General features: G+C 37.7%; 1 protein-coding gene across 4 annotated transcripts in view; it reads right to left on the bottom strand.

The window, feature by feature from the left end:
- The window catches only part of LOC126410738 (E3 ubiquitin-protein ligase Bre1), a 284,197-nt gene that overhangs the window by 106,557 nt on the left and 163,298 nt on the right, over positions 1–14,342 (bottom strand). For all 4 annotated transcript variants that reach the window (XM_050081311.1, XM_050081312.1, XM_050081315.1 and 1 more), the window contains exon 11: positions 1,170–1,372. In XM_050081311.1, the coding sequence (XP_049937268.1) occupies positions 1,170–1,372 (203 nt within the window). The remainder of the gene's footprint in view (positions 1–1,169; positions 1,373–14,342) is intronic.

The raw sequence follows: 14,342 nt of genomic DNA, 5'->3' as shown, positions 1-14,342 counted from the left end.
TCTCACTTTTTTTATTTTTAAAAAATAAGGATAGTTATACTTTCTGTCATCATTAATTTAAAATTTGTAATCTATCAAAGAACTAAAGAAATATGAAAAATAAATCCTGAAGTTTGGTATTTGTTTTGTGTGTACTACTCTTGAAGATGCATGTGCCAGTTATGCTTTAAATAACAGCATAAATGACCTGTTTTCTAAGCCCAATATTTTTCTAAGTGGCCAATCTCCAAAGTGTTAATAACATAATACATAACTGTTGCTGACATATATTTATTTTCAAACATCATATGGAAAAAACAAAGAACATATGGGGGAATAATAATATCTGCTTGCCTGTCTATCCCCCCCTCACATGGATGGTACTGTAACACCTTTCTTTATCTTCTCCTGTTGTTCTTTCCATTTTGCCCTATACATTGGTTTTTAACACACAGTTAACATTATGAAGTTTGTTGCACTACACACAGAAGAAATCTTGTAGTTGCCAAAATGCACAACAGGAAGGAATGATGAATACAGGAATACTTACAATTGCGATGGATACAATAACAGTAACACAATGTTAATTGTCTACCACAGATGTTAAAAGAAAAGCTTTCTGAACAACATGCACAGTTACTTTACACATGCACAGAGTAGTATAATGGAGAGGATAAATTATTAATAAATACAGTGTACATAATATTTTCTCTTAATGACCTCCTCTTAGGTTCTAAAAGAAATTGTGATTTCCAGAGTACACAAAATGACATTTTTCACAATATTATACGAATGCTATATAATAAAAATGTGCCAAATGCAGCAATTGTACATAGCAAGGTAATATACGTTTGCTAGAATACTACTGTAAAAATAAACATACAGTTTGTGATTATACAACAAAAATACAGTCCGTGATGATCTGAAGAGAACAAAAAAATTAAATGTCCTTATTCCTGATGTGTTTGAGTATGTGGATGGGGGAGGGGATGGGTTGTTAAAAACAAATTTCATGCAAGAAGAGGAGTTACAGCACAAGCACAGAACTGCCAGTCCGTATTTTTTTTACAAATGGCACAAGGCTGAAAATTGCCCAAAGCCGAAGGAAATCTCTAGCATTAATAAAGTTGTAAAATCCTACATCAAAGTCAATGTCAATGATGTATTAGAGTTAGTCCTTCAAAACTCACTTTAACTGAGCCCTCAGATCTCGTACAAGTTCTGATTCTGCTGTTTTAGCATCTTTTCCCCGATGCTGTTCACGGTGATCTTTTTCGGTTTTGATTTCTTTTTTGACCTCCCCCTTCTCTCGTTTTATGTCCTTCTCTTTCTTAATGGTTGGTGATGTAAGCTGTCTTTCCTTATCACCACACTCTCGTTCCGCCTCTTCTCCCTGTGTTACAGTAACAGTCAAAAATTTTTATTTAATATCAAAACATTTTACACTACTGGCCATTAAAATTGCTACACCACGAAGATGACATGCTACAGATGCGAAATTTAACCAACAGGAAGAAGATGCTGTGATATGCAAATGATTAGCTTTTCAGAGCATTCACATACGGTTGGCACTGGTGGCGACACCTACAACGTGCTGACATGAGGAAAGTTTCCAATCGATTTCTCTTACACAAACAGCAGTTGACCGGAGTTGCTTGGTGAAACGTTGTTCTGATGCCTCGAGAAAGGAGGGGAAATGTGTACCATCACATTTCCGACTTTGATAAAGGTCGAATTGTAGCCTATCGCGAATGCAGTTGATCTTATCGCGACATTGCTGCTCACATTGGTAGAGATCCAATGACTGTTAGCAGAATGTGGAATTGGTGGGTTCAGGAGGGTAATATGGAACACCATGTTGGATCCCAACTGCCTCATATCACTAGCAGTCGAGATAGGCATCTTATCCGCATGGCTGTAATAGATCGTGCAGCCACGTGTCGATCCCAGAGTCAACAGATGGGGACGAATGCAAGACAACAACCATCTGCATGAACAGTTCGAAGACGTTTGCACCAGCATGGACTATCAGCTCAGAGACCATGGCTGCTGTTACCCTTGATGCCGCATCACAGACAAGAGCGCCTGTGATGGTGTACTCAACGACAAACCTGGGTGCACGAAAGGCAAAATGTCATTTTTTCGGATGAATCCAGGTTCTGTTTATAGCATCCTGATGGTCGCATCCGTGTTTGGCGATATCGCGGTGAATGCACATTGGAAGCGTGTATTCGTCACCGCCGTACTGGCATATCACCTAGTGTGATGGTATGGGGTGCCATTGATTACACGTCTCGGTCACCTTTTGTTCGCATTGACGGCACTTTGAACATTGGACGCTATATTTCCGGTGTGTTACGAGCCGTGGCTCTACCCTTCATTTGATCCCTGCGAAACCCTACATTTCAGAAGGATAATGCAAGACCGCGTGTTGCAGGTCCTGCATGAGCCTTTCTGGATACAGAAAATGATCGACTGCTGCGCTGGCCAGCACATTCTCCAGATTTCTCACCAACTGAAAACGTCTGGTCAATGGTGGCCGAGAAACTGGCTCGTCACAATACGCCAGTCACTACTCTTAATGAACTGTGGTATCGTGTTGAAGCTGCATGGGCAGCTGTGTGCGTACACGCCATCCAAGCTCGGTTTGACTCAATGTCCACGCGTATCAAGGCCGTTATTACAGCCAGAGGTGGTTGTTCTGGGTACTCATTTCTCACGATCCATGCGCCATAATTGCATGAAAATGTAATCACATGTCAGTTCCAGTATAATATATTTGTCCAATGAATACCCGTTTGTCATCTGCATTTCTTCTTGGTGTAGAAATTTCAATGGCCAGTAGTTTACTTTATAAAGTAAAGTGTAGTTAACTTATTTAATAACCAACTGAGAACACAGCACACACTTTCCATAAAATATCTATCACTATTTCAGACTTGTTCCTATATAGTGTTAACAATTTTCCAAATGTAGTATCTTACAAGTATTTTGTAATTTTGTCCTGAAATTTGTAACAAAGAATGAGGACCGAGTTCAATGATAGCTTTGTCAAAATGTGGCATAAGCAAAGCACTGGTAATGTTTCCAAATGGTATTTTGACACTGCTGGTGTGTGTATTATTCCTTCCCCCAAATGATAAAAATGGCAAAAAGCAGTAGGCACTAATACACTTCTTAGCAATGCGGAATGAGTTTTAAATTGCATCTTTATTTCATTGGGACACAGCCTGTAACCCCCCCCCCACACATACACACAAAAAGATGATAATCAACAATACCTATTTATTTATTACAGTCTTCCATTAGATAGAAAAATGAGTAAAATCAAAGTAGTTTTAATTATGTGTTTTTCCAATTATATGTCTAGCATACAAACTACAAAGCCCAACAACATTTTAGCTCACTGTCCAGGAACAAGAATAAACAGATTACTGCATGTGTTCACTTCAGGAAACAACGTTGAGTTGCCAATGAGAGAAACACACTAATTTCAAATACTGTCACTGGTACTTAAGAGACAGACTATTCAATAATAACTGGAAACATAAGTCACGCAGAAAACTGGAAATTTTTACAGTTCAAAAGGCACAATGGTATCCAAGAGATAAAAGCTATTCTGTTCTTGCTGCTGCTGTTGTCCTTAGCCCTATGATTGGTTCTATGCAGGTCTCCATGTTACCTACTAAGTGTCAGTGTATCTGCCTCTGCATGAAAATATCGTGTATGAAATTTGTTGTAAAAAGTCACATCCAGTGTGAAGGAAGAGGGCGGGGAGAGACTTTATGACCATCTCAAATAGACTTAAATCTTTTGTTATGTTTAACTTAAGAAAAAGTAAAATAATTATAAAGTCTAGTAGAAAAATTCGTTGAGAACAATGAATATTTTTTCAAAAGTAACTTCCAAAACAAACAAGAGCATATGCATCAATTTGAGCAGGCCTGCATGATACTGATTCCCGCAGAACGCCGGACACAGCCCATGTTGTCACATGTGAAAAACACCGTATTTATGCAATATGGCATGTTTGCTGTTACTGCTTGCAAGCAACTGGTGGCAGAAAGAAAGGAGATACATTTTGTAAAGAAGTCTTGGGCACACAAGGAGTACAGCCTCTCCTGTGTTAGTAAACTTTAGTGTTAGTTAACTTTAGCTACCCCTCCTCTTCCTGAATCCATATGCTATGTGAACCAAACCCTTAGGATTGTCAGGATTCTCTCTCTCTCTCTCTCTCTCTCTCTCTCTCTCTCTCTCTCTCTCCCCCCCCCCCCCCCCCACACACACACACCCTTCTCACCCTCCTACTCCCCCACCCCTATTTTTTCTTGCTCATTAGACTGGGTAAACATATGGCAGCTGAGGGTTCACACTATGGGCTGATTGGGTTCCTCCAACAGATTTCATACTGCACTATATCTTTTGCTAATACAAGTGTAGTGATCTATAGCTTTTAAATCATCTTATCATGTTTCTATTTATTTCTTTTTGACATTTTCTTTTAGTGCTGATGGTAGTAATGAACGCCTCAGCATACTGCTTCTTGGATTTTACACTGCTCTTTGTTACACGGTTTGCATTTTTTGGCAGTCCCAGTATTGCTTGTTATTGGTGTGGTAGTAATGATTTCCTCACAATTGCAACTGCTCACATTTATACTTATGATGCACATCTGTTTCTGAGTTGATATATCAACTTTGGGGGACAAGCTTCATAACTACAGAGGTCAATGACATGGTGAACTTTGTGCCACTGTAGGGGCTTACCATCTTCTTCACACCAGTCTAAAGCACTTACTTCGTGACTATCTTTTCAGTGTTATTTTCCTCCTGGAAACTAAGCAATTTGTCTCCATACTGCATAATTGCTGAACCATCTGAAGCAAGATTTTGAGAGCTAGCATGTGACTTCTGCTTTGTGGGCTACTTTCCCACACTGCTTGCCCGCTATATATATGAGTACCATATGGCTATACTGTTGGCTCTTAAAACAACACAATGATTTTGGTATGTTTATCTGCACTTTCAGACAGAGGAACTCTGCCTAACATACTCCAAGAGGCTTCATCTTTGCAACCATTAGGAGCAATATGCTTCTCCATTACAACTGAATATCCCCCAAAATTTTTACATTTAAGTATCTGCCAAGCCTGTTTGACTGCTGTCTCTGTAAGTAGTGGCCCATTCTGAAAATGTTTCACTGAATTTAGTTTAATATTGATGCAATCTTTAGCTTTTTGGATGAAAAATGTGACATCTTATTGAATGCCCCATCTTATCGTTAATTGATACTTTTAATATTACGCCACTGCTTACAATGGAAGACTATAGTCTGATTAAAATTACTTGTTGGTTTATATTTCATGCATTAGAGCTGGTTTCCTCCAATCCAAAGCACCCAATGACATAACCGAACTGTTCTGCACTGTGAAACTGACACAACAATTGGTCAGGTTATTTCCAATTTCTGATCCGGCTTTCTTTTTTGATATATTTGGAATTTTGGATCCATGTCTTGGGCCTGCCCCATTATTTTGCATTTCATCAGCTAACCAAAAACTACTACATCCTTTAGCACAAGATATGATTTGACACCACATACACAGTTATTACCATCATAGATATCGGCCTACATTAGTTATGCTTTGTATATGAAGCTGAACTTTTTGAAGGCAGCAAATCACTACTGCGACTGGTTCTGGAAAGCTGTAAATGTAACTGTGTAATGCAGTATGGTGCTGTAGGTTAGCAATTAAAATATATTCCTGACATGTAGAAGGTGGTGGATTCAAATCTCGTCACAAGCTTTGGAATTTTTTATTTCTAAATCTAATCGAAGGACAAGATTATTATTTTCATTCAATTAATTGGTTTAAATGTAATCGTTTGTTTATAATATTTTGGCACACCACTTTCATCACTGTTTGACTTTTTTATTTGACTCTTATTTTTTCTTCCTATCATTCTTTTATTGTTTGAGTCTACCATGTGTCACCTGTAGTACTACAACATGAGGTTCTTCGGAGTAACATGTTCCACTATTATACTCTTAGGCTGAAGAAAGATGTTCGTGAGAGTGGAAAGTGTATTTTAGGTAATTAAGTGTAGAATGTTGTACTGTATGCACCCTTGTTTTACATCTATGCAGATTAACTGTAAATAATGTCAACTTTGGATATCAACAAGGTGCGATAGCAAAAAAAATGCTTTATTGGCTGTGGCGGACTGCTTGTCCTTTGGGACATCAGAGCTTCGCCATGTCTTGGAGAGCATAGAGCAAAAAATGAGGCACAAAAATGTCAAAAAAGAAAAATTATGAATAGTCATTAAAACTCTCTCAATCATTAGCTAATGTCAATGGGAAACATATGTTTGTTGAAATTGCCTGAAGTATGTACAACCGAAATTGTCATTGAAGTTATGTGTAGAGAAAAAGTGAAAGTAAAATACAGAAAAGTTAACATACACAGTTTGCATCATTTTGTACGTAGCTCATGTAAATCTGATACCCAAACCTCCAAATGTCAGACACTTAGATTGGTACCAAACACTGTATGTCAATAGAGTATCAATCAAAACACCAATTTAGTTTGTGCTATGTGCTGTCACCCACTAGAACACGCATAAATGACAATTAAAAGTAACACAAGAACTACGGAACACAGGAAATGCATATCTGTGACTGACTGTTTTGTAGATCTTGCATGGATGAGTTGGTGAAGTGTGAGGTTGTCGTACCATAGGTCCTGCGTTCAAACCCACTGATGATTTTTTTTAACTGTTTACATGTGAAACTATTACATGGGAGAACATTTTCCTGACATGTAACAGGAGCTTTCAGAGTTTGTAGCAATGTTCTTTTGGCAGTCTGCTTTCACTTCATTAGTTGAATGCAGGAAGGCTATAGAGTGCATTTGCAGAGGTAGGTGTGGAGTTCTGCAGACATATGTAACAGAACAGACACCACTCGAGATGAAGTAGCTAGTGCATTTGTAGTTTCATGGAATAAACATACACGTTTAAAACAGTATAATAAAGAAACAATTGCATCACACATGCAGAAGTTTTAATGGTAACAACAACAACAACAACAACAACAATAATAATAATAATTCCCGTGGAGGCCCGGGAAAAGAATAGGCCTCCGGTATGTTCTGCCAGTCGTAAAAGGCGACGAAAAGAACAAACCACTAATAGGGCTAACCCCCCTTTTAGTGTGATTAGTTGGTTCAGGTCAGAACTAAAGAAGCCTCTGACAAGCGCCGTCATGGTCGGGGACGACGCTTGAATCCTATGCCCGCCCACAATGGTAACGACACTGCTAGCCAACTGGAAAATGATTTAAATCCAAATACAGGTGTTTTGCAGGATATGCTTCCTGCAGCCACCCTAGAATGAAAACAAAGACAGAGGATGAGATGGTCAGATGAAGTTAATCGACACCTCATGTTCTGTTATTACCAAGCAACAAATCTAGGAACCAACACAACTGGATACAGATCACAAGTATACACAACATTTATTACCAGATACCCAGAATTAAAATTTTTAACAACACAACGACTAGCTGATCAGATCCGGGTAGTAATCAAAAATAACAGGATACCCCAGTCACAATTAGAAAACATCAAACAACAAGTACAACAAATACTGGAACAAAATAATGTGCAATCAGAAGAAGAAGAAAATACAGTAATGGACTCAAACAAAGAACAACACACATCAATTAAACAATCAGAGGAAAACGAAATCTTAAGACAGCCACCAGAACAAGCACAAATAGAACACGAAGTGACACACATGTTAGATACAGAAGAAAAATTTCAGCTGACATACGTAGAATACAAAGACACAAATACAGACATTAGACCATTCTTGCATAGACCACCAAATAACCCACAAGTCGAAACAACAATAAAAACTATCAACACAATCGTACACAACAAAATAAATGAAAACACGACTATGGAAGAGTTACAACTACTGGTTTATATAGGAGCACTCACTACACTAAATATACACACTAGGCAGAGATCAGAACCAACAAACACACAGAAGAAACCCACAAAACCAGCATGGCAACACAGGCTACAGATCAGAATAGAAAAACTGAGAAAAGACATCGGACAGCTAACACAATTTATAAGAAATGAAATGTCAGAAAAAAAAAAAAAAACGAAAATGGTTAGGTAAAATCTCACAACAAGAAGCGATAGAGCAATTAGATGAAAAGAAGCGGAAATTACAAGCATTGGCCAAACGACTTAGAAGATACAAAAAAAGTGAAAATAGATGGAAACAAAACCAAACATTCAACACAAACCAAAAGAAATTTTATCAGACAACAGATAACACACACATTAAAATAGACAATCCACCAAACATAACAGACATGGAACACTTCTGGAGCAACTTATGGTCAAACCCGGTACAACATAACAGGCTTGCACGGTGGATACAAGCAGAAACAGACACATACAAGATGATACCACAAATGCCTGAAGTGATAATTTTGCAGCATGAAGTCACCCAAGCAATTAATTCTACGCACAATTGGAAAGCCCCTGGAAAAGATAAAATAGCAAATTTCTGGTTAAAGAAGTTCACCTCAACACATTCACATCTAACCAAATTATTTAACAGTTACATTGCAGACCCATACACATTCCCTGATACACTTACACATGGAATAACTTATCTGAAACCTAAAGATCAAGCAGACACAGCAAAACCCAGCTAAATATCGCCCCATAACGTGCCTACCAACAATATACAAAATATTAACTTCAGTCATTACACAGAAATTAATGACACATACAACACAGAACCAAAATTATAAATGAAGAACAAAAAGGCTGTTGCAAAGGAGCACGAGGATGTAAAGAGCAACTGATAATAGATGCAGAGGTGACATATCAAGCTAAAACTAAACAAAGGTCGCTACACTACGCATACATTGATTACCAAAAAGCTTTTGATAGTGTACCCCACTCATGGTTACTACAAATATTGGAAATATATAAAGTAGATCCTAAATTGATACAGTTCCTAAACATAGTAATGAAAAACTGGAAAACCACACTTAATATCCAAACAAATTCAAATAATATCACATCACAGCCAATACAGATTAAGCGTGGAATATACCTAGGAGATCCATTAAGTCCTTTCTGGTTCTGCCTTGCTCTGAACCCACTATCCAACATGCTAAATAATACAAATTATGGTTACAATATTACTGGAACATACCCACACAAAATCACACATTTGCTATACATGGATGATCTAAAACTACTGGCAGCAACAAATCAACAACTCAACCAATTACTAAAGATAACAGAAGTATTTAGCAATGATATAAATATGGCTTTTGGAACAGACAAATGTAAGAAAAATAGCATAGTCAAGGGAAAACACACTAAACAAGAAGATTACATATTGGATAACCACAGCGACTACATAGAAACGATGGAAAAAACAGATGCCTATAAATATCTAGGATACAGACAAAAAATAGGAAGAGATAATAAGAGCTAAAAGAAAAATATAGACAACGACTAACAAAAATACTGAAAACAGAATTGACAGCAAGAAACAAGACAAAAGCTATAAATACCTATGCTATACCAATATTGACCTATTCATTTGGAGTAGTGAAATGGAGTAACACAGACCTAGAAGCACTCAAAACACGATCACAATGCCACAAATATAGAATACACCACATACATTCAGCAACAGAAAGATTCACATTAAGCAGAAAGGAAGGAGGAAGGGGATTTATCGACATAAAAAACCTACATTATGGAAAGGTAGACAATTTAAGAAAATTCTTTCTAGAACGAGCAGAAACTAGCAAAATACACAAAGCAATCACCCACATAAATACATCGGCTACACCACTACAATTTCATAACCACCTCTACAACCCTTTAGATCACATAACATCAACAGATACAAAGAAAGTAAATTGGAAAAAGAAAACACTACATGGCAAGCACCCGTATCATCTAACACAGCCACACATCGATCAAGACGCATCCAACACATGGCTAAGAAGAGGCAATATATACAGTGAGACGGAAGGATTCATGATTGCAATACAGGATCAAACAATAAACACCAGATATTACAGCAAGCATATTATTAAAGATCCCAATACCACAACAGATAAATGCAGACTTTGCAAACGACAAATAGAAACAGTAGATCACATCACAAGCGGATGTACAATACTAGCAAATACAGAATACCCCAGAAGACATGACAATGTAGCAAAAATAATACATCAACAACTTGCCATACAACATAAACTAATAAAACAACACGTTCCCACATACAAGTATGCACCACAAAATGTACTGGAGAATGATGAATACAAATTATACTGGAACAGAACCATTATAACAGATAAAACAACACCACATAACAAACCTGACATCATACTCACCAATAAAAAGAAGAAATTAACACAACTAATTGAAATATCCATACCCAATACAGCAAATATACAGAAGAAAACAGGAGAAAAAATTGAAAGTACATCCAACTGGCTGAGGAAGTCAAGGACATGTGGCATCAGGATAAAGTTGACATTATACCAATTATACTTTCAACTACAGGAGTCATACCACACAATATCCACCAGTACATCAACGCAATACAGCTACATCCAAACTTATATATACAACTTCAGAAATCTGTAATTATTGATACATGTTCAATTACCCGAAAGTTCCTAAACGCAATGTAACATATACCGTACAGTTAAAAGGAAGTGACGCTTAATCAAGGTCCGTGTCACTTTCATTCCGAACCAGACCTAAGGTCTGAGAAAGGCAAGATGATGATAATAATAATAATAATAATAATAATAATAATAATAATAATAATAATAGGCTGCATATGGCAGTGCTGCGTACATTACATGTGCGTGTTGAGGCTAGAGTCTCATGTTTGCGTGCACACAGACATGCAGTTGCTATCCAGTCTGCTTGCTACAGGTACTGTACTGCTGTTGTGCAACACGAATCCATGGAAAATTATTGACATTCTTGTCGAACTGTTGCATAGTGACTGTTGTGTACGTACAACAATGAAAATGACTGAAGAAGTACAACATTCCTACTGGACATAATTGATAATGGAATGCATCGAACATCACTGAAGAGAAACATTAGATATCAACAAGCACACACCAGGCGGAGTGGAATTGCTCATTTGTGACCAACTGAACGGATTATAGTTGATGTCTTCGATATCGTCACCAGAATGGTTCTCAAGCAATGGAAATGATGAAAGTGTAGTGTCTTACTCGAAAAACGAGAAAATCAAAATTATCGAAGATTAGCTTAATGCCAAAAAGCAGACAAAGGCAACCCAAACATTTGCAGATCACATGGCGCCTGCAATGAAAAACAGATCTTGCACTAGGTGTCTTGCATGATGCATCTTGTATGACTGGAAACAGTAGAGGGAAAGTGGAGAGTGTGTGTGTTTTCATTGATTTTTGAATGTTATGTACACTAATTTTATTATTTTGTTAATTATTACTACTATTAGTTTTGTTGTGTATTATTATTACTACTACTACTACTACTACTACTACTACTAATTCTGCACGTGTGATGTAATTGTTTATTTTTCTGTTCTGATTGTATGTTCTATGAAACTACAGATTTACTTTATAGGTTTACTACCTTCAAAGAAATTAAGCAAAAGCAGACAGCCAAGGGAACTTTGCTGTAAACTCCAAACAGCCCCTTTACATGTCAAACATATTGTCCCATACAACACTATCATGCATAAGACAATAAAAAAAATTGGTGTCATAGGGTTCGACCCCAGGACCTCTGGTAAAACGATCTAATGCTCTACCAGCTTCCCCACGAAAGCTGTATGTATTAGTTACTCACAGTTATGCTTTTCTGTGCTCCATAGTTCTGGTGTTACTTTTAATTACCGTTTACGCCCGTTCTGCTGGACGACAGCACATAGTACACAGTAAATCAGAGTTTTGGTTGATACACAATCGACATACAATATTTAGTACCGAACTGAGTGTCTGGCATCTGGAGGTTTTGGTGTGAGCCCTCTTACAGTCATCGAGCCTCAGCAGATGGAGACGAAGGCACACTGTCAGGAGTGACACTGCACAGCATGTTCACAGCCTCAAGAAAGCTATTAGACTGCAATTGTCAAATTCAAATAAAGTAAAGGTGATTAGGGACAGATCAATCAAAGTGAGGAGTTAGTTTCGAGATATACAAAGGGATTTTCAAGAAATAATGGAAAAATGTATGGCTTTGCCTACAGCAACAGAAGTAAACAACGAAGAAGATATAGGTGAACTCACATTGTAGTGTCACCCAATGTAACCATTATATTTAAGATGAAGTTATTTGATGACTTGATAAGAACCAAACAAATGTGAGTTAGCACAACAGAAGGCATAAATAAGATCTATTGACCATAGCAACCAAATCCCCCACACGAACCATGGACCTTGCGTTTGGTGGGGAGGCTTGCATGCCTCAGCGATACAGATAGCCATACTGATAGGTATCTGTTGAGAGGCCAGACAAACGTGTGGCTACTGAAGAGGGGCAGCAGCCTTTTCAGTAGCTGCAGGGGCAGACAGTGTGGATGATTGACTGATCTGGTCTTGTAACATTAACCAAAACGGTCTTGCTGTGCTGATACTTTGAAAGGCTGAAAGCAAGAGGAAACTACAGCTGTAATTTTTCACAAGGACATGCAGCTTTACTGTATGGTTAAATGATGATGGTGTCCTCTTGGGTAAAATATTCCAGTGGTAAAATAGTCTCCCATTCAGATCTCTGGGTGAGCTACACAGGAGGACGTCCTTATAAGGAGAAATAAAACCGGCATTCCATGGATCACAGTGTGGAATGTCAGATCCCTTAATCCAGAAGGTACGTTAGAAAATTTAAAAAGGAAGATGGATAGATTAAAGTTCGATATAGTGTGAATTAGTGAAGTTCAATGGCAAGAGGAACATGGCTTCTGGTCATGTGTATAGAGGGTTATAAATATAAAACGAAATAGGAGTAATGCAGGAGTAGGTTTAATAATGAATAAAAAAAACAAGAGTGCAGATAAGCTACTGCAAACAGCATAGTGAATGAATTATTGTAACCAAGATAGACATGAAACCCAAGCGTACAACAATAGTCCAAGTTTATATGCCAAATAATTCCACAAATGCTAAAGAGATTGAAGAAATGTATGATGTAATAAAATAAATTATTCAGATAGCTAAGGGAGACGAAAATTTAATAGCCATGGGGGACTGGAATTCGATATTAGGTAGGAAAAAAAGTAGTAGGTGAGTATGGACCCAGGGTAAAGAATGAAAGAGGAAGCTGACTGGCAGAATTTTGCACACAGCATAACTTAATCATCACTAACACTTGGTGTAAGAATGATGAAAGAAAGTTGTACACGTGTAAGAGTACTGGAAACGCTGGAAGATTTCAGATACATTATATAATGGTAAGACAGAAGTTTAGGAACCAGCTTTTAAATTGTAAGACACTTTCAGGGGCATATGTGGATTCTGACCACAGTTTATTGGTTATGAACTGTAGATTAAAACTGAAGAAACTGCAAAAAAGGTAGGAATTTAAGGAGATGGGACCCGGATAAACTGAAAGAACCAGAGGGCAGAGTGTTTCAGAGAGAGTATTGGGCAATGATTAACAAGTACAGGGGAAATAAATACAGTAGAAGAAGAATGGGTAGCTTTGAGAGATGGTATAGTCAAGGCAGCAGAGGACCAAGTAGGCAAAAATTTAGGTAATTGATGAAAGGAGAAAATATAAAAATGCAGTTAATGAAGCAGGTGAAAAGGAATACAAACGCCTCAAAAATGAGATCGATAGGAAGTGCAAAATGGCTAAGCAGGGGTGGCTAGAGGACAAATGTAAGGATGTGTGAATATCAAGAGCTCAGGTGGAAAACCAGTCCTAAGCAAAGAGGGGAAAGCAGAAAGGTGGAAGGAGTATACAGGGTGAGTCACCTAATGTTACCGCTGGATATATTTCATAAACCACATCAAATACTGACAAACCGATTCCACAGACCGAACGTGAGGAGAGGGGCTAGTGTAATTGGTTAATACAAACCATAAAAAAATGCACGGAAGTATGTTTTTTAACACAAACCTACGTTTTTTTAAATGGAACCCCGTTAGTTTTGTTGACACATCTGAACATATAAACAAATACGTAATCAGTGCCGTTTGTTGCATTGTAAAATGTTAATTACATTCGGAGATATTGTAACCTAAAGTTCACGCTTGAGTACCACTCCTCCTCTGTTCGATTGTGTGTATCGGAGAGC

This window comes from Schistocerca serialis, chromosome 1 (assembly GCF_023864345.2).
Source record: "Schistocerca serialis cubense isolate TAMUIC-IGC-003099 chromosome 1, iqSchSeri2.2, whole genome shotgun sequence".
In the NCBI taxonomy this organism is placed as follows: Eukaryota; Metazoa; Arthropoda; class Insecta; order Orthoptera; family Acrididae; genus Schistocerca; species Schistocerca serialis.
The sequence above is the reverse complement of the archived record's forward strand: the minus strand, read 5'-3'. Positions and strand labels throughout refer to the sequence as shown.